The 27019-nt window shown below is 33.9% G+C and overlaps 2 protein-coding genes across 6 annotated transcripts in view; one reads left to right on the top strand and one right to left on the bottom strand.

Annotated features, from left to right (window-relative positions):
- The window catches only part of LOC122568928 (leucine-rich repeat-containing protein 15-like), a 29764-nt gene extending 6660 nt beyond the window's left edge, over positions 1-23104 (bottom strand). The window contains exon 1 of the mRNA XM_043729237.1: positions 22746-23104. The gene's annotated coding sequence lies outside the window, so the exon portion shown is untranslated. The remainder of the gene's footprint in view (positions 1-22745) is intronic.
- The window catches only part of LOC122568930 (heparan sulfate 2-O-sulfotransferase pipe), a 122073-nt gene that overhangs the window by 16901 nt on the left and 78153 nt on the right, over positions 1-27019 (top strand). Inside the window, exon 1 of one of the 5 annotated variants that reach the window (XM_043729244.1) lies at positions 5283-10281. The exons of 3 other annotated variants lie outside the window; for them this stretch is intronic. In XM_043729244.1, the coding sequence (XP_043585179.1) occupies positions 10229-10281 (53 nt within the window). In that variant the 5' untranslated portion in view covers positions 5283-10228. Of the gene's footprint in view, positions 1-5282; positions 10282-27019 lie in introns of those variants that run through there. One more of the 5 variants, XM_043729242.1, reaches the window with a different exon arrangement.

Below are 27019 nucleotides of genomic sequence, written 5' to 3'. Positions count from 1 at the left end.
ATTGAATGGAGAAAGACGCAGGTAGATTGCAGCATCGCCGTTGGTTTGGGGTTACGAGCTCGCTTGAATCTTACAATAGATTTCCTTCCCTTCCTTTTTATATTTTTATACTCTTACGCGAGTGTAATTTTAACGAGAACAGGGGAATGACTTTGAAAGTGTAGTGTTTCACAGTGTTGTCATTGCGAATTTGGCGTTGGCCGCGTGGAACTTCCATGGGATTAGTTTCATATGGGAGAGAGGCAAAGAGTTCAAAATTCTACGTTATTTTTATGAAGAGTTTTATACCTATGTGATACGTGGAATTTGAAAAATGTATTAAAAAAAAAAAAAAAAAAGAAAATGTATCAACGGTTTTAAAGTACCGGGTTAAAATGGAAGTAGTAAACGTGAAAAGTAAATTGATAAAATGTGAGTAATAATTAAAGAACGAGGAAAGTGAATTACGGTGTTGAAACGAGAATCCAAGTCCTTAAAGACTCTTCATCTTATTCGCCAAGAGAAAGTAAAACGCATTATAAAACGAATTTTATGTTGCCACGCAGGAATACTTAAAGAATTTACTTTACTCGTTCGTGCATACATAGTGAGTAGTGTAGTTCGATTATTACGCTGACAGTGAGTGAAAAATATATATAAAGAAAGAAATGGAGTCGTTGACGAATACGATGATTTACGTTCCACACGCTGAAACGTCGCATTAAAATAGGAAGAACAGGCTTCTTTTATCAATAAGCCAAAGAATCTTCCCTTTATAGATAAGATCTTCCTTTTATATTAACGGTAATCTTTTGGTATGTTTTAATTAATATACTTTCAAATTGATTTATATATTTTTATTATTTCGGCCTATCTTCTTTTCCATGTCGCGAGAAGATCCATTTCAAATTCCACGTGCGGTCGAGCATTTATTACGGTGTATACTGTAAACTCTTAAAGTCGTAGAGTCGTATTTCGTACAACATCTCGCGCGATATTCTCTACGAGAATATAGAAAAATTTGACGAAAGCGAAAGAAGAAAAAGAAGAACGAGTGGTACGGAACGTGCATCTTGAACGATAATTTTCCACGATAAATACTGTCCACAGTTCAAAGTACACGACTTTGTAATCGAACCCGTAGCCTCCAGTTTCGTAAGAAAATAGTTCGAACAGAAAGTGAAGATCATAAATATTTAAAGTATCCCTGGGAACGCTTAGAATACAGATGCGCTAAAAGTTTGTGAAGAAATACGTGCACAGGAAGATACCACGCGTTCCGATCTTCTACTATTTTATCAACGTTTGTCTGTAGTCGTTACGTGAAGTGATTTCATAAACGAGTCATTTCGATGTGAAAAAGTGTTCCTCGTAAATGCCAAATGTATGATAAACAAATATCCGAACAATTATCGTGATACTTTGTTTGGAAGATATCGTTACGTGCCTTCTATTTGGAAGAGAAGATAATTTATACATGAAATTGATACGTAGAAAATAAAAAAATTAACTGATTTAATGTATTCTAGAAACTATCAAATTTTATAGGTATTTGGATACTTTAGTTGACTTATGGCTGATTTGTTTGAATTTGATCCGGGGTAGACAAATGAACGATGAGTTAGTAATTACTAGAAGGCGCACTTACTGTGTTTTTGTGGAATCACATTATAAATTTAAATTACATATCGAAAGTATCTATTAACGTTATATACATGTACCACTCATGTACACTTACTGTTTGAATATCATTGCTTTTATTACCGTTGGCAGTTTAATTGATATCGATTTAGAAGAAGCTTGTTAATCTGACTCATAATTCAAAAATTAGAAAAATAATAAAATAATGGCTTTCCAAATTCATTCATTCATTCATAATCTTGTAACTGAAACACACATCGTCAAAAGTACACAACTGTCCAAGCGATTACTTGATTAAATACTTGCAGTCAATAGGATTGACAGTCTGTTTTCTGCTTCTTCCTAGACGAGACTTTTAAGAGAAATTTATTCTATATTTTTAACAAAGATATTATACGATAAACTGTTGGATAATTTTACTAAGAAATTATATGTCATTATTTTAAGTACACTGGTGGGCGTTAATTAGGTAATTGCACGGATGGTCATTGATGATGCACGTTTTATAGAATCATTAAACGTCATTGACTAAAAAATATCGCAGTATAAATGATTATGTAACACTGTAAAATAAAAAGCGTGCTATTCAACAGTAGAATATTTGTGTTACAGCATAAATTAAGTATCATGACATTATTTGTGGTTTTCAGAGCAAAAACTATAAAATCCTCGTTATGGTCGATGTGTTAAGATAATATGCTTTAGATAATTGTAGCAAATGACGAAAGGAACATATAAGAACAGAAGACGAACAAAGAAAGAAGCAGAACATATCAAAGAATTCGCTATATTTCGAGTTTCATATGATTTTAATGAAATTGCTTGGAAACTTTTATGCCAATCTAATTGGCAATAAATATGTTGCAACAATGTACTATCCGGTGAACTAGATAGAGTTTTTATACAATTTTACGACTATTCGTGATAGATCAGATAAAAATGTTGTAATTAATTTAATGAGCAAGAGTCATTTCAACAAATGTTGCATATATGTGCTTTTATAGCACACTTAAAAGGATTAATAAATGAAATCTATAAATATATAAGTAAATATCAATCTTTTGGACTTTATAGCTTGTATTATTTTCGTGTCTCAGAGAAATTGTAATAGAAATGTAAAATTCGGCCAATCTCAACCGTATGAAGCAATATTATTAAAATTAAGTGGCTACATTTTCACGATTTTTATCATCAAATATATCTGTCGCTATTTTTAATTTTCACATAGGAATATATAATTAGCGTTTAACAGCCATACAGATGTCACTTGATCAAACTGATCAAACTGATCTGTTCGACAAACAGGCTTCAAAAAAACAATGGAAAATGAGAATTATTTCGATTTAGAGTCGTTTATTTTTTCTCAGTATCGCACAGGTAGACCACACATTATGTAATACACAGGTAGACAAATAAGTGGATTTGGCTAAATTTATCAATCGTGTGTTCCAAAAATTGTATGCAAGCATAAATTACTGCTTCTCTTATAGGAATATAAAGAGAATTAAAAGATGGAATATTTCATTCATAATCAAACTGCGCATATACTTATTTACGCTGATACTTCGTATCTGGTACTATATACCAACCAGACATGATTATAAAATGTAAATATTAGGAAATATAAATCGAAGAAGTACCAACGCCTCGACCATACACCAACACGTATATTTCTGTTGCGTCCAAAAAAAAAAAAAAAAAAATAAATATTGCCAAATGACGAAACTATACATTCGACTAATGCAAATCTACATATTGACTTAATTTCTCTATGCAATTAAACGTTAAACCAATCAGTTCTCGAGCCACGTATCGCTTCAACGACACCGCGCATTTAAATATGGAGATAATTGAAGATCGCCGTATATTCAGCCAATTAAAAAGTTGCACGACCAAAACTAAACCTAATAAACTCTCGTAAAACTAAAATCAAGTAAAATATAGCAAACCATAGTGAAAATAGCGAAGCCTACAAGTACGTAGATCCAGTGATTTGACTCGGTTCGACAAGCATCCTCGAAGGTACTCGTCCGTCTAGAAATAAATTCTTGGTCGGCAGGCGGTATTTCTACGACCAATTTGAAATGTTCGTGACCAGGCAGGAGGGACGGTAGAGTCCTATCCTCGGGGTCGACGTACTTCCGCAAGTGAAAAAAATGCTACGTCGCGGAGGTGAGAACCACTGGATTGCAGCGGATCGCGGTTATTACGCTGTTACAAGGGTAGGCGAAAAGTTTCGAGTAAGCCTCGTTGCTCTCTCACGGTGGTTGTATGTATACCGCGTGTGTACGTTGTACGTAAAAGGGAGAAAAAAGCTTATGTCCGATACGTTTGGACGGCGTCGAGTTAATTAAGTTCGTGCGTACGCCGCGCTCGAGATCGGATGCGGCGCATCGAAACATAGCCGAAGGGCTTCGAATACCGAAAGGGTCTGTGAATTATCTTCCGCCAACGATCGTTTCTCGTTTTTCTTGCGCGGCACGCTCGTGAGAATCGCTTTATAATCGCAGAGCGGAATGAATGAATCGCAAACGTTTCGAACCAGTCGGAGAAACAGATTTACGCGAGAATTACGCAGGTTTCCAGGGGTTTTATGCTGATGGTCGTTCGACGTTGTTAAATGTAGTTGGTAGTTTGGTGGATACACTTTTCTCGTGTCGGTCAGCGTATCAAAACGATAAGAGAATTTTAATTTGCTAATCGGATCTGTTATCTAGAAATGTGTGCGAAGTTTCTTTTTAGAAGCATCTAAATCGACATCACGTTCATATTCCAGATGTATAGTATGCTCGTAGAAATACTTGAAGATTTACTAGAAGCGCCTTTTACTAGGAGATAATATATTTTGAGGATCATTCGTTCTTTTGTTTTTCGTTATTTTACTACATCGTTAAAGGGACGAGGATATGGAATTATTCAAGTTGCATTAAATATTTGCTGTAAACATGTTCGCAGTAAATTGTAACTTCTAACATCAGCACGGTAGTTGTATCTTTCGTAGTTTTACGAGTTGATAACACGCGTATACAGGATTATGCAAATATTAGAACTTTTGTAAATAACTTTTATGAATATATTGTGTGTATCATAGGAGACATTTTGAAATTTTATCGACGCTGTTATGACTATATTGGTAAAGTTTGAACCAAATATTGAAATATGTTTAATAAGTAAACGTTAAATAAGTATATGTTTCGCAGAGTGACAAAAGTACTTAAACAATCAGTTACCCATTATATTAATAAACCTCAATATTCAGTAGGACCATATTGAACATTTATTATATATATATTCTACTACTAAATACTAATTTTTTTATTTGATATACGATATGCAATAAATATCTTGCAATTTCTCTATACATTTTCAGATTTGTTTCGAATTGTATCAATGTAACCATGACAATTGTGTCTCATCGCAGTGCTAATGAAATTTGAAAATGTTTTGTATAACGCATAAAATATGGACATAAAAATTTTCCACGCCAAGTGTTTGAACATTTCCGTGAAGTCGTGCATTTATGTCCGTAGCAATTTTCTATGATAAATGTTTAAATATTTTCATAAGTCATCGTTTATTACACTTACATCAATATTGTTCAATATAATCGTTTACCAATTCGATTCGATGGCATTTGCATAATTTATACGACCAATAATTTCACAGGTCGTTTATTAGGTATTTTTTAATCCGACCAGATCAATAATCGTGACCGAGAATGTGAGGTCGACACAGCTGACGAGAAACGCCATTCGCGTGAGTTAGGTAACTAAAAAGTGTTAATTATTTTCGATTAAAAACTGGCTATGGAAATTTGTAAGAATGCCGAAATACACGGCGAATCAATTTGGTTCTTGGTTCGACCAACGTCTTATTAAAGATTTTAACGTAGCGTGGAATCACCGCTGGTGGAATTAATTTTAATCACGTTTGTTCGTGACAGATATGGATGTACGAAAATTATTACTTGTTGCTGCTCGTTCTATAGTAATCTGCTCGTGTGAGCTTCTGTAAATGATGGCAATGTTTTGTTTAAAAAAATCGCGAACAGAAAAGGAGAAAAAGAAATAGGAGAATATCGGAAAATTGGGAAAATATTTTTGCAATCAATCGATTGCTACGATTCCGAAGGACTTTATATTATAATCTACAATTCGAAGTAGCGAAAATTAACACGTTGACGATCGATAATTTGACAGAAATTTTGCAATAAAGTAGAACGTCACAAGCTTTTTGCAATTAATCCAGATATGCCTGAATTTTTAACGTTGTGTCGTATTTTAAAATAATTTCTTCTTGTTTTCTTTTTACTTGGGTGCAGAATGGAACGTATTAATTAAACGTTTATTAATGTCCAATCATTTCAAAGGATATGGCGTTATGTGGACAGTGGTGCAAAAATTATGAGATATAATAAAATTATCTCGCAATCATCTTTGTAGAAGAATAACGAGCACATCTGTGTTAAGGCAAAAACAAGAATTTTTAGAGTTTTCTATGGAATATCTTGCTTTGCATCACTTGCTATTATTAATTCGAATAAATATAAAGGATTCTTGCTTTCTCCATCCCTATTTTCTCTTCTGTTATTAATAATTGACTAGGTTGCTTCTGGCATACGTAATATTACGCCAATTAATGTGTTAATCCTCTAAAATACTTCTAAAGATTAAAGAAATTAAAGAAAGTGGTTGAAGGGAGGAATTCAATTTTATCTAATCGCAAGGAGATTATGCTTTATCACTGCAACGGCAGACTGCACGCCTCAGTGCAGAGAGAAAATAAGCTCCGCGAGCTGAATTGAATCATTGTAACGTATCCGTCATATCGTCCGGCTGTAGCTTTCTCCGATTTTTATTTACTTCGTGCATTACAAAACAATCGAGATGGAGAGAAATTCCAGATGTTCGAAGAAAAGTCAATTATATTTCCATTTTGTAAACAAAAATTAAATACATTTAATTAATACAGCTATCTGAATTTCACAAACATGATGAAAAAGTTGTTAAAAATAATTACAATTATGTAAATAATCAAATAAATTACTTTTAGTAAAATAATATTCACAATCATTTTATGTTTATGGTAAAATTTAACAGATCTTTTATATTCGATATCTAGATTTATTAAATAAAATGTATGTTTGGAATATTTCTCTTCGCAGATTCCCAAGTTCATTTGCGTTACATTTTTAATATGCACCGTATAGTCCTTAATGATATTGCATGGTCGCGTTAAAATACTTATTAATTAGTTCGAAAAAGAATGGCTAATAGAGAAAATTTCCCAGCTTCGAAATTTTTCTCTGATTATTATATTTTATTATAAATTTGTATGAAACTATCAGCATCAGAGAAGATTACATACTTGGTTACGACGAGACACGTCAATATCTATGTAACATCTTGACAAGGGTCAACACGATTTTCCATCGTGTCGTCAATGTACAGTCGATTAGATCTTTCCATTTTTAATTTGCTAATAAACGTTCTTTAAGCTATCTGTCTACTAATTGGCTGTTTGTAGATTAATTATCGTTGACTTTATTCAATTACTTCCTACAGGATAAGTTGGAGATTTTTACCCTCTTTCTACATAAGATATCCTGTTGTAATTCTTAATTAAATTTTAATGATGTGAATAACGAACATTTATGAATTAAACATAATTATCATTAAAATTCTGTACTTGTCTTTACAACGTTCTTTGGTTATGAAATTATTTAAAGTCAAACTTTGCTTTCATTGTTATATACGATACTTTACTTTCTAATAGTAAGAACATTTAATAAATAAACACGAAGTTTCGATATCGTAAAAATTGTATCATACAGCAGGACTTGTTCTTTACGTAACTCTTTTTTTCTTGCTTCTATGAAAATCTTTAATTACGAAATTGTATAACGTTGTACCACATTGCTTAAAATTATATTTCTTCAGTATTTTTCGATAAAGGAGAAATTGGATAATTAAAATACAAGTGTCTTACGACTTGGTAAGGACGAAACGCAGCACTTTTCTCTTCTTTTGAAGTTTGGTTTATGCAATCAAGATCTTTTTCTTTGGTATAATGATTAACGTGCGAAAGGATTGTACGACTAATAACACAATAGAATGGCCAACTCTTCGATGGTTACAACACTTTTAAAGCATAGCTTATCTGTAATCGATCGTATTATCAGCACTTCGTGGTTATTTACCTCGAGATACCTTTTTCCGAACAATATTAGATTTATGATAATAGATATATACATTTTGTGTACTTTCTCCGAGAAGATACATTCAACACTGATTAAGGATATTTCCAGAAGGATGAAAAGAGGTTTGCTTCTAGAGAAAGACAAATGTGCAAGATGTTATAAATTTTTTAATAGCTAGACGATATGATTTTATACTTTTAAAGACTGATATTTAAGTGTCAAATGTTTTCTTAATGACGTATAGTTATGCTATAATGAAAATTCTTTTAAAGTTGTCGAAAGTTTCAATTGGATTATTTTTTGACGATTTATTTATAATTCCTTTAATACAAACTTCTCCTTACTTTACGTTTTACGAACATAACTCGAACACTTTATAACAGAATTTTTTAAACTTATCGACACATTTTAGGAAATTAATTGTTCTTTTCTTAATTGAAATTGAAATTTTTCTAAAATTTGTAAATTAAACTTTCTTAGAATTTTCAAATTGACTAGCGATATAAATAATGCAATATAAATGAGAAACTTTAATATAAAACAACAAATACAAGGACAGATACACGTCTGTTTAGGAATTCTAAATACTCTGACTAGAAATTATCAGACTATTATCAAAATTGAAGTTCAATTAAAGTTCAGATACTTGCTCAGAAGCCTGGTGAACGCGAAACTCACCTAATCAGCATCCTATCTCACTTCGAACGTTACTTGTAATTACCAAGTGTGTTTCAACAGAACGTCAAATTCCACCTAACTTTAGAGCGTTCTGAAACAATACCCTCCGGACGCATTATCATCGTCCAACTCTAAATATCATCCTCTTTCAAACAACAACAAAACTCCCCAAAATTCCCACGGGCCATTTCGACGTAAACCATTAAATTTCCATTCAATAAGCATATTAATAAATTCAGATAAACCATTGCAAGCTACACGCACCCATTACGGTCGAATTATTAGATCGATCGGGATGCTTTTGCCTTTTTTGTTCTTAGAAAACAAAGAAATCAGTTGCCTTAATTGAACTTCATATAAATGGTACATCAAACAGTATAGGACATATAGAATAGCATAAAGATGTTTATAAACTTGTGAAAATACTAGTAAATGATACGAATAATCTGATAGTAAAATTGAAAAATTCAATTGCGATGATATAAACGAAGTACTAATATGAATATTTAAATGAACATAATATAACGTTATATTACATTGCATAATTAGGTATTTACCTAATAAAATAAAATACAGTGGTTACAAAAATTATTCGTACACCACTGTATTAATTTCCTGTAGCATTTATATAACTAACTAATTAAGTCCAAGTTCATTAAATTTCATACCAGTTAGTAACATCTTCATACGACCAGAAAAATTCGATGCTACTAAAATGAAACGTACTATGAAACAAAAAAAAAAAAGAAAGAAGAAATTTTCTCGTTAGAAAATAAGGATACGTACAAATGCCTTTTACATCTACTGTAATACAAAATGAAAAAATCATTGGGAATAGCGTCTAGCTGCCGGATCTTTCCGTGGTCGAAGGCAAGTTCGGGGTCGAGCACCTTTTTGCACCGGCTATCTTCCAGGAAAGTGGCGCCTTTCTCGCGGCGAAAGAGGTCGGTGGAGAGGGCCACGACGGCGGCGGCGGCGGCACAGCGAATGTGGAGTAGAATCGCATTACGAGCAGGCTGAGTAACGGAGCGGGCGCGGAGCAGAGCGTATCGCGTGTCGTCTCCTCGTTGACGAGCGGTGTTCTCGCGCGGAATATTCCTAGTGCTCGTCAGTCGCGTGCTGACCAGCCAGCTTACCGTGCGTACCGCTCGAAAGTCTTCTCGCACCGAGTCAGCTGTCTCGTGTCCCAATTTCAAATTCATCACAGAAACTCTTCGCGATAATTGATACAACGATTCTCGATCTCATCCACGTGTCGAATCTATACGATAGAAATCGAGAATTTAGCATACGATTGTAATATAACTTATAATATAATCCTTGATATTATAACACAACGTAAAAATTATATATACGCATTATTAAGAAATTTACTTACGATTAGAAAGACGACGATCCGTACAGGTATATTTGAAGTGAAGTACATGTCCGAATGGTCTAGTTGATCGATTATGAACGGTTAACGAGGACGAGGAACGCGTGTGCGAACGATCGATCGAATCGGCTCGTAGGGTGGCGTTGGAAGTTTCAGTGATCGATTGGAACGATAACGCGGCGTGGATCCGGCTAACCGGTCGAAGGGAGGAACGTACATGAGCTCGATCGACGTTCGTTGCTTCTTGATGAGTCGCGTTCGACCGTCTCGGATCTGAGGATCCGATCGACGTCGAAGGGCCCCGCATTGTACCCTCGATTGAACTTCGACAGGGTGGAGAGAAGAAACGGGCGTACATGATGCTGAACGACAACTCGTGGAAACACAGGCGGGTGCCTGTCCCAAAGAGGTTAGTTTCATTCGGTTCATTCTAACCCCCTTGTTGTATTTCGTTTTGGTATTTCTTTGACAAAATATAACAGATCTACCGTAAATGAGATTATTTTATCTACGATACCTGTAATGTACTTTGTCTAAGTACCTGTTTCAATAAGAGATTATATCACGTAATACATTGTCGTTGGATTAAGCGCACGTTTGTGGAAATTCATATTTTAATGGATCGAGGAAGTACCTAACCTAAATAGAGATTTGTTTCATTAGATTTTAAACAACTTGCTATATACTGTAAGAGGTACTTTGCGTTGGATATTTTGGATATTTTGACGTACGATGGGTGTTTTGTACATTGTAGATTTTCTACAAATGTGTAAATTTCTATAGTTCAATTGTGACAGTACATTTGTAATGTATAACGTTTCTTCTTAATACGATGTTATTGAAAATAATTCCCAATACGAAGTGATGGTTTTTGGTACAGGTGTCGCAGTGATAACCTCGTTCTTTCGTGTTTTCAGATTTTCTGTATTTTATCAGAACACACTAGGTAGTCTGTGCACCAATTTCTTTGATTTCGTCGTAGTATATGTTACCTGCCATTTGACTCTATCGCGTATGTGTTTTAGCGTAACCTAAACATAACCTAATTGTGCTTTCTTATCGTTAAAAAAATTTGTTATATAAAAAAATATGAAAGAATCAACGTTAACGCGCATATTATTTCAACTTTATGCTACAGTTCTTAAAATATTAAGAGTCCTCTTATTCATTGAGAAGAAAGAGCAAATAGAGCATGAAATTTCGAGGAACTTCGTTGCAGCGTTAATTTGTCTTTTGTGTGGAAAGTAGGATTGACTAAAATACGATATCATCTCGTATATCGATCTGTCGTAAAAATTACCCACTAGGTCGTCTATGTATCATCGTATCAACTTTAGGTGTGAATTTTAGGACTGCTAATTTCATTTTTACCTAATTCTCTATACAGCATGCATATTCCTAATCTTTTAAGGAATTTTTTCTTTTCTCTATTGTACTGTTGTACTGTTGAGTTAACCCTTTACGTTTCATTAAAAACCCTGCAGCGATATTGACATTGTAAAAATTGTTTATTTATTTTACTTTTGATTTATTTCTATCGATTATTCGGCGCATGTATAATATTAAAATTCGTATTATAAAAATAAAATAGATAAAATATAATATATATATAAGACGATACCAAAATTTTACAACTTGTTCGAGCTAAAATTCGAATAATTCTATCTTACCGATATATAGTCTCAGTCGTACAATTTTCCATGTTTTATTGTTGAAACGGTAACTATGATTGCTCCCAAGTAATTCTATTTAACTGTTTGTCGCTCCAGGCGACTACTATGTCACTGAACATTTACCAGTAGACTGGCTGTGGTTCTTCATGTGATAAGTTTATTTAGTAAATGTACTTTCTCATTATTTACGAGAAAAGCAATCAGTTTAAATCTAAAGATTAGAGGAAACATTATAAATATCTATTTAAAGGAAAAATAAAATTCCAGAATTTACCAAAATAATTCTGATAAATCGATAATCATGATAAATAATAACCAAGTAATATAATAATTTATTAATTTCATAAAGGATTTCATTATTTTTATATTCAAACTGTCGCTTCCATCCTAAATTGCCAAGTCGCTGATAACTGTTAAAATACGTTTTTGATTCCTTATTTCTCAAAGTATCCTTTTTTCTATCTATCAATTGTTAAAACAGTAAAATTCAATCGTTTAGTACAACAATTCTTATACTTCCCAAGAGATTTCGTTATCTTTGTGTCCAAGAAGTAACTTTCACTTCGGTTAATCGAGATAATCGATTGTCAATCCGTAAGCAATAGCTTTTATTCCCAAATCTTAAACTAGTAAACCTCCAACAATTCTATAATATAATTCTTTATTTTTACACGCGAAAGATAGCTATAAATTATTAATTAAAATAATCGATATTCACTTTCAGAAAACTATTTCTATCCTTGGTCGATGATCTAATGAAATTTCGTCGATTCTAAAAAGTAAGACAGTCGCCATCGATCATACCACAACTTTCTCATTTCATAAAAATTTCTTTTCACTTTTGCAACCAGAAACAAGATAGCTTTCCTCCTATCGAAATATTTTCGTAGAATTCGCATTTCGTGATAATTTCATTGCCTGCTAATATTCGCATTAACGTAATTCTCTTTCAATGCTATTAAAACTTGTTAGAAGGCACAATTACCAATAATGATACAAATCTCGAACGATCCAATTAGAAGATACTTTACATGGTCAATTACATCGTTTACTACTTTTATCCCTCAATTGTCACTGTAACAGTCTGCGGAAAAATCTAGAAGCTCGACGACTATGACAAACAATAATCGAATATTATCGTTCTTCGTCTAAAAGCGACGAACTACTTTACTTTTGCGTTTCAAAGGTAATTTCCAACCCTAATTGTCGTGGCAATAAAACACCCCGAATGGTAATAGCCTTACAATTATGACAAATCGTTATTAGGTGATGTAATCATGCAGTAAACCATTGAATATTCATCATAGTGATATCCCGGTGCGTTAGTACGCGTTTCGATTGAACTCTATCAGAGGCGAAGCGAGAAAACGGTTGATGAATCGTCGTTGGTCCGGGCACAAGCCGCGAGAGTCGAGATCTCGTGTCTCGAATCGATTTATCAGCCGGCATTCGACGCGTTAAAATACTTAACCCCGGAATACCCGGCGGGTTCAACAAACGAATACGAAACTTCTGTTAATAGATACATGCGCCTTTTGCTATCACATCGCCCGGCCGAGCTAGATTTATAGTCGAAGATCAAGGTTTTCTCTATTTTTTTCAAATAGCTTGTGAATTATTAACAACTCTCGAATAGACCTCCGTCGTGATCTCTGGCTCAAAGATTTGATACAGAGAGAAATAGAGAAGGAGAGAGAGATAGAGAGAGAGGGAGAGAAACACGTTCAAGTAGTATACTGGTTGTTATCGAGAGGTTGATTGAGGTTCATTCGATTCTCCGATTTTTGCCATCGTACGTTAAAAGTCTGACGAGATTCTTCGTTTCGTGTGCCTGTGATTGCGTACGTGTTCGGTTCAGTAGTAGCATCGATTATTGTTAGGGGATTAATGATCGTCTTCCGTTAGGTTTGGATTTTTTAAATGAAAGATTTAATTTGGATTTTTTTAAACAGCAGATTCGATTTGGATTTTTTTTCAATAGGAAACCTGATACGAAGTACGAGGACAACGCGAAAGATCAAAATTAATACAAATCCATAGATTCAAAAGTAAATCAATACAAAAATTATTTTGCTCCAAATGTTATGCTCTTTTACGTCTTTCCTGGTCTTTAATACGATAAGTTGTAGAAAATTAAACTTGGAATTTCTTCTAAACCACTGGATTTTCAATCATATTACCTTAATACCATTTTACGTGGAACGAAGAAATGATTTTGATCTATGCAGAAAGGAATATGTGCTCCGTTTAAAGGAATAGCACAACTGCAAAATATACATGTATCATTGCACTCGCGGAAAAGACACAGTCGTGAGAACGCGTAGTCCTCCTTGAATCATTCATCTCTTGTCACCAATGTTATCCTCCAATTTCAACCAAACGAAAGAAATATAGCTTGTCCCATAAAAGTACAACCTTCATGTTCACATTTCCTTTGTCGTTCGTACGATAAATTTTACAACATTAAAGTTAAAATATCTTTTAGATTAATCATTGTTCCACCAAAGTACCTTGATACTTTCTTTCGTAAAGAATTAGAAAATACGTCGAGTGGTATATAAAAAAATGCTATTTCCATTTAAGAAAGTTACATTGGCACTGAGATCTCTTTAAGCAAGGATATACAAGAAAATCGAAATATCTTATCAAGTTTTTTCCTACGAAGTCAATTTTCATTCGAAATATCTCTTCGCGCGTCTGATATTTACAGAAACAAATGCGTACGTTTAACATACTGTACGTATACACACGAACTGCAATTAACTGAACGAGAACTCATAGGTGTTGGACAAAAATACGTGGGCCCCTATTATACTAACGACCTGGTTATACGAGCCAATTTGTCTCCCGAAATGTTCGCATAAACGGTGTTCTACTGCGTAAATAGTGAAAGAAAACGAAAGAAAAGAAAAAAGGAAAAAAAGGAAGCAGAAGGATTTACGCATTCAACTCTTCCGACTTTCCAAAATTGATGGGAATAATTGGTCGACGATGCAACCGGAAGCATTCGAAAGGAACATTGTTCCCACGAACGTCTATGGCTTAAACCTTCATCCATTACTCAACGGATTCGCGCAGAATAATTACTCGAACCGCGTTCACAAAGTTTCATTGAACGGGGAGAGACTGATCGAAGCATTCCTAAATGACGTTTAGATACATCACTTCGACGAGCACGACGCTGTAATGGATTAAAGGTTATCCAACAAGGTCTGCTGCAACTGTACCGAACAAATCGATCCATCACGTTGATTGGACGTCGGAATAATGCGAATTGTAGGAGAATCGTGAACGGCCGATTCGTTTGTGCATTTCGTCTTTTGTAGATTCGCCATTATTTTCTTTTTCTTTTTTTCTTTTCGTGTACGCGCGACTACGGACACGAGACACACGATGACAACTTACTTCACGACGATTCTTCTCGTCGGCGTTTAACTTTTATGAATCGTAACGAAGAATATTTGAATCGCATTGCTCTGTTGAGATAAGAGTCGAGTGAAAGAAAATATTAACTTTAACCCTTTAACTGTGCTGTTCCTTTAATTGGACATTTTTATTCGTCGAATGAAAAATTACAATAACTTTAATTGTATTGGACTTTTACTTCTCGCTTGTATAAATACGGCGTAATTCGTTTTTTAACATTAGAACTACCGATAGTTAACACGAAGCGATTTCTACCAAAACCAGTCAGAATGACTGGTCTTTAAGAAATATGTAATAATGGAATATTCTTATATTTATTGATTTGTTACATTTGTAGGACATTTTTGGTATTATTAATCCATCTGGGACCATGATCCCTAAACCAGAGTTGACATATTTATAAAATTGTAGAACCATTCATTTTGACTGGTGTATAGGAACGTAACGATACAATAAAGAGTTGGAATTTAAAGTTGGAGTTGGGATATGAAGATACGAAAGTACAAATTACGTTAATTAGACACCGCAGGTATCACAATCGGAAGAATCTTTTAGCGTTGCATGCAACAGAGGTTAACGCATTGTTTATAGTTAACGCATTAACTGAAAATTTCTATGTTACGAAAATATGAAAGTAAAAGTTGCGAAGATTAATTAGAGTTTTAGCGTTGGTTAGTTGAGAAAGATTTTGCGAGAATAATTATTTTAGTTGAAATTTGAGTTAGCTGCTGAGGCTTTAAAAGTTTGGTCTGTTGTTGTTTGCCCATTAAATAAATTTGTTATGTTGCGTAGTATTTAGCGAGTAAATTACGTACGTAAATGTAGAAATGTATGAATATGGATTGAAAGTAAATGAAAATGAATTTTTAATGGTTATTAAATTGACTTGTGTGATTTTATCTATAGTTGTAAGATTCTGATCGTAAAGTGAACGTAAAAAATATTTTTACGTATATTTTACGTACGGTAAATATTTGATTTCGTATAATATTGTAATTTATTTGATAGAGAGATGAAACCTCAAAAATAAATTGCAAAATCCGATGAACACGAAAAAGATAGCACGTTTCATGTTCATAAACAGCCTCATAAATAAAATGTAAGACAGCTCCTATAGTTTTCCTTATAGAAAAGTATTACATCAGGGGCCTCGACATTCTACTTTTAACGTCTTTTTTTACCGATCTTCACGGTAATTCATGCAAGTCACTTCCAGCAAAATAACAGACCTTGATCATTCTTCGAAACTGAAAGCCAAATAATCGTCTTTCCAGAATTAAAACTAATTACATTGGTTCATAATTTTCCTAAGAATCACGTTTCTTTTTTAGATTCGCAAAACTGTTGCAAACAATGATAGTGAAAAATTTAGAGACAAAGTTCAGCGCATTTATCTATCTAACACACTATCACAAAATAAAATTCTCCAAAATGAGCGATGAAAATAAATTATCGTTATAATCTGTAAAATTATATCATGTCTATAAAATTTATTGTATCGATAATTCGGAGATAAAATTCAATAAATTTTATAATAATTTCAATTATATTAAAATACGTATTCGTTCGAGTCTTAGAATGTAACTTCACAACTGTATATCGAGAATGAAAAAATGAAAATTCCACCAACACTGTGTGAAAGTTATCTCAATAATTAACAGTGTATTGAAATGTTTCTGTATACCGATTGAACGTCTATCAAAGAATAGTTCACGAAGAATTTATAAAAACTTGCCTGGAATACTCGAGGCAGGAGTGGAATTTAGCTAAAGTCATTTTGCTTGTCGTTGGGATTGTCGGTCTCGTTTAAAACGTTCAGTCTGTCTGACTGAATCTCACGAAAGGACTAACGTTTCCCGTAATTTTCTTTGCAACGTCCACTTCTAGCCGCTTTCAATTAGACAGATTGAGTTAATTGCTTTGAAAACACTACTATTAAGCCTCGATCACCGTTGCGATTTATCACGTTTAACGTCTACCGGTTCGTCTTTATTTCTTTTTATATACACTGAATCTTCCATTGATTCAAGGTAAAGTAAAGTAGATCAGTGCAGTGACTTTTGGAACAAGTATTAAAACATATTCTACATTCTTGCGAGAAATTAGGTTAATTGCAACCTTTCTGTTTTGCAACATGTTCTTCTGATATAAGTACATATTTCTTGAATAACTATCATTTTTGACGATCTCTAGAACATTTTATGTAGGAAATTCAGGATATTCTACGTAGCTAGGTGCGTCTTACGTGTCATTTGGACGTAGAAAACTGATGTTTTATCATTTTCTTTCCTCATTTTCTCGCAAAAGTCTGTATAATGTTATTTAATTTAGAACATAAAAGACCTAAGAAACTTCAGTCGCATCTACATTCTACGTATTACATATTTGAAGTAACAAAAAAAGTAGTAAATAGAACATTTTAACTAAAAAGATGCAGAAGTTTGAACAATGGATGTCGATAACTTGTGTAGAAAAGTGTGGCAATTACAAATTTTCTGTTGTCTTATTTCTATTGTCATATGAATAAATTAGAACCATCGAAATTGGTCGCAACATTCCGAAATTTGTCGTAGCATTTACACTTCAATCTGCCAACAGATAGCATTTCCTAAAACATTTGTATTGTTTTTAATAACAGGAAGCTGCTTTTAATAATCGAAATTCTACTCCAATCATAGTGATAATATTCTGATAAATTAATTATTCTACGCTTACAACATCGAATTACATCCGCGATAAGAAGGGTACTCAGTTAATTAAAAATCCGAGATACGATAGCTTTCCTTCTGACTTTAGTTTCACTTTATCGAATTGCACGTGAGTGTATAAACAACAAATAAAACAAGTGCCGAAAAATTGACAAGAGGGGCAGAATTGTCCCCGCCGATAACCATTCCAAAACGCAATTGTTTTAGATTCCTGATTTTAGCACGTACAGAAAAGAATTGCCTCGAAATTGACAGGAAAGAAGAACGGATCTAAGCTCTCAAAGAAATCTCTTCCAAAAGAAAATTTTCTCTACACGTGTACAAGAATAGATCCCAAACTAAATTGCCCGAAAATTGACAAGAGAGAAGAAAGAGACTCGTTCCGAACGAAAGCTGCTGTAGGAGGAAATTGCCCTAAATTTACCCAAACCGAACAACACGTAGCTGTATATCTACAAAACACGTTGCAAGACCAGAATAAAAATAAGTCTGAGATTACGAATGAAGAAAAATGGAGCCGTAATAAAACTAACGGAATACGTGTATCCGATAGCTTCTATACGTTTCCGCATCTTCTCCGATCGCATGTTTCTTATAAGCTGGCTATTTACGAGAAACGAAAGTCATGTGTGGTGTATAGGTATCGCGCGGAGTAATGGTTTCCAAAGGCAAGCAATGTTACGGAGGGGCCATTATTACCATGAACTCTCACTGACTCGGCGAACGTGACGCCACTGTGTCTACAGTCTGCACTTTCGATCGCGACCGATTCGTTCCAACGACATTGGCCGTTCGCGTGTTTTTCACCGGATACGATTTTCCAAGCTGTCACGATAACTCGTTGGCTAAGTGGCTCTACGTTAAATCATTAACGTTCCGGGATGTTTCCTTGGAACGATAGAAAAGAGAATTGCTCGTACTCTTTGCATGTCAGGATCGATTATTTCAGCCGGCTATTGCACTCGTAATTAGATATCTACAGTATGAAAAGACGTATACTAACGTTCGGAGATAGTGACATTTGTTTTCTTTTTACAGGACGTTAATTTATAATAATTATAATGTTATGCGTCAAAGTGGCTGTAATAATATTCTATCGACAATGTTTTGGTATTATGCATTAATCGTTAAATATTAGATATTAGACTGATACAGTAGGTATTAGAATATTATCAGTTATTACGTATTATTTGTATAATGTGTGATGTCTAATATTATTCTAATAATCCGTCCTATCTGTCTGTATTCGTTTCTTCGAATATTATAAGGCGATAATATTGATTTTTGAAAATTAATCTGTATATTATGTAAAAGGTAAAGGTAACTGATTTATTCATCGAATAACCATGGTGCGTAGAAATGTGAAATTTGCATAGTATACTTCTTTCATAACATAGACGAGGGATAAAGGATTTTTGGAAATACGAATTCTAAGGGGATAAGAAAGGTGATTTCTTTTAAAAGGATACCCATGTCCCACGAGTCGCCAAAGTTAGAGGCGTGAAATTCGGCATATAAACTCCTCATTAAAAATAAACAAACGCGTGTTCCAGTATTTTTCCATACGCATGCCTTGTAGGGGTGAAAAAGGGGCAAATTGATCTCTCAAAGAATATGCGAACTTCTAAATCCAGTAATTTGAACAACTAACGTGTAATAATCGAATTGGTGTCAGCAGATATTAAGTTCTACGTTTAGTTATTTTAGAAGTTTTTTATTTATTTATTTAATTATTCATGTATAAATCACAGGTGAAAATGATTTTTCTAAACCAATATTTTCTAAACTAATAAACTATGATTTGTTTACATAGTGATACCTAAAACCAATAGATACATCGAAGGACTGTGTGCTTAACTATCACGTGCGATTACTAAGTTTTTTAATAAATAGATTAAATATATGATATACAAATTCTGTACCTCTATATATATATTAAAAGTTGATTAGTATCGATTCCAGCCGTTATAATTTGTCATTAATTTTTACACTTTGGACATTATTCACCTGCTTTTACTACAAATGAACCTGTTGAAGGTCACCACTTCTAAGAAAACTCTACATCTGGTCTTTTTAGCTTTCTAAAGCACTGAAGCTTTGACAAAAGACAAAAGATTGCGACGAAGACAGAGCATAAACAGTGGACAGGCGACGTTGGTTTCGGGGTTTTTCAGTTATAGAGTAACACTGCTAGCGTGCGGATCTGGACCAGCTCAAATTATTATTTCAAGTTTTTGTACTTTTCACTTTTGTATTTAAAATATGTTTTTCTACCTTATAATTTATCCACGCGTCTCTCTCTTTATACATCTAATAACCTCAACAGAACGAAAATGTTAAGACGTTTGTGTGGAATGGAGGTAGCGTGCGTATAAATTTTTGAAAATGTAAGCGTGATATTTTTGACGAAAATTTCGGGAGAATGAATAATGCATATTTCTCAGGTCTTTTAGGAATCTTGGGTAAGCAAGAAACCTTTAATAAATTAAAATAGGATAATAATATCCTATTTCATCATCGTTTATAAATTGAGTAAAAGAATATGTCTAGTAAAATAATATTAATTGATAGAACCAGATCAGAACATTGTTCATATTTTGAAAATTCGAATAGGAAGAAAAAATTGAAGAAAACAAATTATGGCGTCAGTTCGCATTTTCAAAGTACAAATGAGAATAGAAATAGAATTCGATCGAATCTACATTCACTGTTAATACACACGTACCTAATGAGAATTTTCTTCCTTTTTTTTTTTTTTTAATGAATCACAGACACAAATTTTATCCTGCAGTTTCGACTTCTGTGTTCTTGAACGATTACTCTCCTTCTTGCTGTATTCACGATTATACAGACACATTTTATACTTCAAAATTAAATCTGAATTTTTATCGCACACACGTGATAGCAAAACAAGAAATTTTACGTAGGATCCTTGACATTATCACGACGTTAAAAAAATCCAACAATTAAAATTTCGCTGAATCAGTCTCACAGCCTGAAAACGTTTGCTGAAATAAATCAACAATAAGATTGCGTCACAGACGAAATGGGATTCCGGGAAACTTAAAACCACAAGATCGATTCGAGTATAATTTTTGCCCGATAATCTCCGCGAGCCTCGATTATAACTGACAGGAATATTCTCTAAAAACGATGATTTACGTTTGTAGAATCCGTAGAAAAGGTTAAAGAATAAATTAATTTCGATTGAAAGTATTTTTTTTTCGAAAGAAATAGGAAACATGGACCACAAGTTTATTAATTACAATGATTGAGTAATATATTATTAACTAACGTATTAATTCATTATCTATGTCATTCGTTACGTAATGACGACCGCAATCACAGGCCTAGAGTTACTTATTTGTAATAGTTGTTATATTCGTATCAAGTTCAGCTATCAGTTATCAACTCCGACGCAATCCATTTTCTTTTAACATTTAGATTATAAGTAATGATAGAGATTCCGTGTTCTTTTCATGTATTTTTCATGTAAATTTTATTAGATCTGGCGAAAGATTTCGTTTATTTTTTCACGCACGAGATTTGCAAATACGAAACAATTAACATGTAACATTAGATAACTGTAAAATTATTCCAACTTCTTCTATGTGGTATACACTACGATATAAAATGGTAATTTTAGAAATTTGTTAATTAGCCTGTCAACAACGAAAAAGCATAAATTACGCGCGTGCGTTTACAGCGTTGTACATTTTAAAAATCCCAACAAGGAAACGTGTAACGTGATCGTAGCTTATAATTGGCGACGTCTATACAGATGAGGATCCAGGAATTTAAAGAAGATCCAAATCTGAACCTCGCGCTGGAATAATATAAATAAATTTATTACAAAGAGAGAGCGAACAATTCTGTACGATACAGAGAAACTGGTAGAAAAATTGCAATGAATCATAAACAACCACGAAGATTATATCACCGATCGATATAACAGTGAACATCAGCTATGTTTTATTTTTGATAATTAATTATTTTTTAAATATTATATCTATACACTGAATCGTTGTAACTGTGCAATAATTTCACTCAATAGTTCACGCTTCTTTATTCCTGTTCAACCATCATTAGTTATAACGGTGTTATAATGGCAACGTTCAATCGAAGATACATTAGAATATACTCATTAGCTCCACTAATAACAGTTGCTGTGAAATAAAAATTAGAAGGAACATCTGCCTTGAACTCCACAGTTCGACCTTCCGCAATATCTAGCTCTTTTAGTAGGCAGGAATTTCCATGTCTTGTTGTTACCTATCAATCTTTGATCGCGTGTCGACTGCTAGTTATCAATAATTCCTTGTACTGTAACATCTGAACGCACGCGTGACGAAGCTTGTAACGATTAATATTTTATTCTATGCGCTTTGAAACTTGTTACGGACTATTATTAATTTTTATGTCGATGTGCTAATTTTAAAAATGCAAACACCTTCTAATCGAAGATCAGAGAACATTTAAAAGAGGCTTTCGCTTGTCACGGGATTCGAGCATGAAAAAATATCGAGCTGAATAAAATTACAAATCATCGAAATGTTCGTTTAAAACGTCAAAGTGTAGTAATAGTTAAGTGAGTTAACACATGAAAATTTAGTATGGTTTGTAGAGAACGTTTTTAAAAATGAGATGCAATTAAAAATTATGTGGTATAATTTAGAATTATATTTAGGATCGCGGTGAAACAATCTTTATATCTATTCACTTTTTATTTTATTATTCCACGTGAATAGTAAACAATGAAGTCGTAAACATTTCAAAAATAGCGATGCTATAAAATAAAATTAAAAAGAAAGATGCAAATAATGAAATACTATTGCTTCACCTTATCGTGCTTCATTTTAACTTATCCTATCGTAGGCTACGTGAAATACAAATCGATCCATGTGCTTTACGCTTACTAAAACAGCACGTACGCATATATTTTACGTCAAATTATACGATATCCTTATAACGTTTAAGACAACATAATCAAACAAAGTGTTATAGAATTATATAAAAATATCGCAATATGTTTCTTAAATAAATTTTCCGCAATAAATTGCTCTCACCTTCTCAGAGGTCACCAGTTTCTTAAACTTTTCTTCCACTTCTCACGTTTGCTGCAAGTTGCGAATAAATCCAAACGAACCCTAATAAGATGTTAACGATGAATCCTGTTCGTGTACGACCGTTCTTAACGCACGACGAAATAAAAAATGGTATGTTAAAGATTTAACGATACCGCGCGGCTCGAAAATAAGAAGAAATTATATCGAACCGTGTTTCAGTCGTGGAAAAGTGGAATCAGTGTGTTTCAAACGGGTATAATTGGCGTTACTTTTTACGTCGTCGCGCGAGATTCGATTTATCGTGCTCGCGTTAAAACAGCTCGCGTGATGATACGCCCCTCGAGTTTTCACGGTGTTCCAACAGCTCAATTCCATCGGAAACACGCGAGCTAGGCGCTCGTTCGTTCGTTGAAAATACGTCGTCATCACGTGGTTCGCACCTGCGTTGGTCATGGACAATTTTCACGAGCGAAGAAAACGAAGCCTCTCGCTATCTGCGATCATCTTGGGAGGCAGTAGGAATGAAAGAAAAAAAAAAAAAGAAAAAAATTGAAACGAAGGGTGCGAGGGAATTCTGCGGACACGCTTCGTTGTGCCCTGCAGTCATTTGCAAACAATTCACGGAGAGAAGGAGCGATAATGGTGAAGTTCGTGGAAAGTTAAGGATAAGGTTCTGGAAAATCGAGGAAATTAAACGGAAAATAGATTGCACTGGGATCTGTTCTTCTCACCACGAATGTTTGATTTTATTCGTTGTAATTGAAATATTTATTACTCCATATAATGTAATTTTTAAATTATGAACTATATCGCTTGAATTTGATATTCTTATTTTGTTACTTTTCTTTTTATTTCGTTATTTCGCTTATTTCGGGGAAAAATGGAATTCTTTGTTCGCGTATCTTTTAAGGTTTGTTCAATTATTTACCATGTGAAAGAGAGTTTTATGTGCGTTGAAGAAAGTGAAATGTTACAAGTAACGCTATAGGACATCCTTATTTAAATAGTTTAATTAAAAAATTGACGCACTAACGATGAATGTTGTCCTGTCGCTTTTAAAAGAACGTTTTAAGTGTTTGATATCTCACGATTAGTAGAATAGAGAAGCGAGATTGTATGAACGTAATAATAAGAAATTGTCGAGCTTCATTTAGTTTCACTCTTTAATGATGAATTTCATCGATTAAGTTAATATTCTGTTACCATTATTAGAAAAGATAAAATTCTTTGTTTTTCTAGTTTTCAGAAGCTGTTACTGCTATTCGTTACTTACGGCTTGAAAAGCTTCCTTTTACAAGCAATAACTTGTCTCGCTAACAGGATCGTAGGATAATTTGTTACAGCCCAAATAGTTTATCGTCAACAAAATTTCTTTTAGTAGAACACATTTACTATAAATCGAAATAACTTTTCCATGATTATTAAATCGTATCTTAAAAAGTGAAATTCTCTTCGTGCCAAATTCCTGAAATTGTGTTTCATTGAAGCTCCAATCGCGGTCCATTCCCTATAAATATAAGGAATAACTCATTACAATTTGTTCTCCTAAATTCACAAGCTATTGTGCAACCTAGTTATAATCAAGTACGCTTATCTCGATCACTTGGCAAAATGTTCCCAGGCTCGTTAGAGCAACTAACTGTTGCATCAACGGTTACCTGTACAAAGGAAAACTAAAAATGTACAGAAGACACAGAACACGAAGATAATTTTGCGTAATTCAATTTGAACTCTGTACGAGTATCAAAAAATGTCTATTTTGTTAAATTAGATTTGCATGTTTGATTGCTTTAACAAAGCTGGAGGAGAATGTGGCATGTGCCACATTATGCGTGTAGTTACATACATAGTGTTGCAGGCTGTTAAGACTGTCGAGGTAATGTTTGATCGAGCAAAAATGATTTGCCAAAGTATTTCAATTAAAGTTGCTTATTTAAGTAATGGAACACGACTATCACAATATTATTAGGTAAAGGAGGATGTTGAGAAATGGCCATTATTGGATCTCCTTGCGAACGAAAAATTCTTGCAGAACACTTAGGAAGCAGGATATTTCTGAAGGAACAAAAATCTTATTAGCATTCAATCAAACTGGGATGGGAAAGTTGTAAAAGACGACTATGCAAAGATAGAAAAATGGCAGCGATCAAATTTACCCATGCGTTACACTTAATCTTCGTTTTCATCAAATTCTGCAGCTACAGGATAATTATTCGTCTATATCGATGTAATTCTTCAGATATTCTGTCGGTGAGTCAATTGAAGCTTGAAATCGAGAAAATCCAAAGTATCACCAGATTGTTGCTATGCGAGAACAATAGCCAACAATGATCTTGTGGTACATCGGATTTGCTCGATCTCAAACTTCAATTGATTTATCAGCAGGATATCTGGAGAATTATGTCGATATAGATGAATGATTGCCTAAAATGAAATTATTCTAAAATATATAATAAATAATTTTAGAAATGATTTTATCGTGGAGAATGTATAATCCTTTTCATAAGTATTAGGATTTTTATAATGGTACAGAAGAAAATCATCCTAGATTCATTTTGAAGTGAAAGACAAATTTTCTCTTTATCGATTATATTATTACTCATTTACAGAGCGATCGATCGCTATCATATTTGTATCGATAGTTTGGAAAAATTTTCATAAGAAAATATTTTTAGCAGAAGTTCACCAGTGTCGAACAAAGCAGTTAAAAAGTCAAAGAGATTTTAAAAGTATCAATTTTTCATAAAACAGAAAAATCATTTTGTATTTTTAGTGTCAATAAGCTTTCATTTAAAACATTATTTCCCTAAACGACAGTTAACTCGTGGATCATTCAAAATATTCCATTAAATAAAGTCTATTATCCATACATTTCATTAAATTAATATTACATTTTTAATATTTTTAGTAACAAATCGTTATAATAATCAACAATACTTCATTTTATTAAAAAATTAGCAACAGCATTACCAGTAGCAAAGAAATTTGCAATATATACAGTTTGATAACTTGTTAAAATACGATACTTCACTTTATCGTTCTCCTTCGGTTTACAAGATCACTGCGGTTGTTACCGAAGGATCGTGTTGTCGGAAATGCAATTTGCATTTATTCCGCTGAAGAAGTACAAGGCTGCGTGCAACATCGATCATGAAACGGCTGAATTACGTCTTATTAAAAACGGACAAACATGCGAGGTACTTCTGAGCAATAACGGACATTCTTCGCAGCAGGAGGATCACTTCAAATCGCTTACGAACAGAGGATCTGTACCTACTAAAAATCTACCGTCTTTCTCATGCATCACCATCAGGATCGTTTAGAAGGATCGTTTAGAAGGATCGTTTAGAAGGATCGTTTAGAAGGATCGATTCTCGCATGGACGTCTTGACCGGTGACCAACCATAGGTTTCCCTGTACACGTCCTCGGTTACAAAGAAGCGCATCTTGTTCGCCGTAGAAACCGCTTGGATGTCCAAACGGTCCAGACAATCGCGTCGGAAGAAACGAACGCGTGTCCAGATAAAAGAAAACAAGAAACGAACGGTATCGGTCGCGGGACGCGGTGTCAACGACACACGAACACGAGGGAACCGTAAGCTCCTAGGAACGCGTTAGTGAAAGAACATGGGACGCGGGAAGGGCCATCGTGCATAATGAGGATATCTGGAAACTCGACTATTCCACGCGCGGTCAGCCTGCATTCTCTTAAACATAATCCGAATCGAACGTTCGAATTTCACCGTGACAAACGTTCCACGCTTTAGAAAGTAAGAGCTCGAAAGTTTCGTATCAATCGTTCGACGATGGGAGGAAAAGATTTTGTACTTTTATGGCAAAAAGTGTAGGAACTTGAATCGTCGCTGGAAAGTTTGAAATCTGACTTTAATAAGATCGTTTGACGAGTGGTAGAAAGAATTTGTACTTTTAGTGCGAGAAAGGTGACGAGCTAAGAATCGTGTAGTACTTGCTTATTGTTGGTGACTGACAAGTGACAGATAAGCTTATGGAAGTGTTTAAGAAAAGAGAAAAGAATCGTAGAACGATGTGAGTGAAGATCTCGTGAATTTGAACTTAATCGCGTACTTTGATTCTTAAAAGCGTCGTTTAGTTAATTAAGTTATGACTTTATTGTGGTATGTTTTTATGGTTTGGAAAGATATAATGAATTGTAAGGAATGGCGGTGGACCGACTTACACTAACCTACGCCACTATGCCTCTCACTATGTCTACACAGAAGAAGATGTTCGAGTAGATATTTTTATACCATTGG

Source organism: Bombus pyrosoma, linkage group LG7 (assembly GCF_014825855.1).
Source record: "Bombus pyrosoma isolate SC7728 linkage group LG7, ASM1482585v1, whole genome shotgun sequence".
Classification (NCBI taxonomy): Eukaryota; Metazoa; Arthropoda; class Insecta; order Hymenoptera; family Apidae; genus Bombus; species Bombus pyrosoma.
This window is presented reverse-complemented; position numbering and strand designations above follow the sequence as displayed.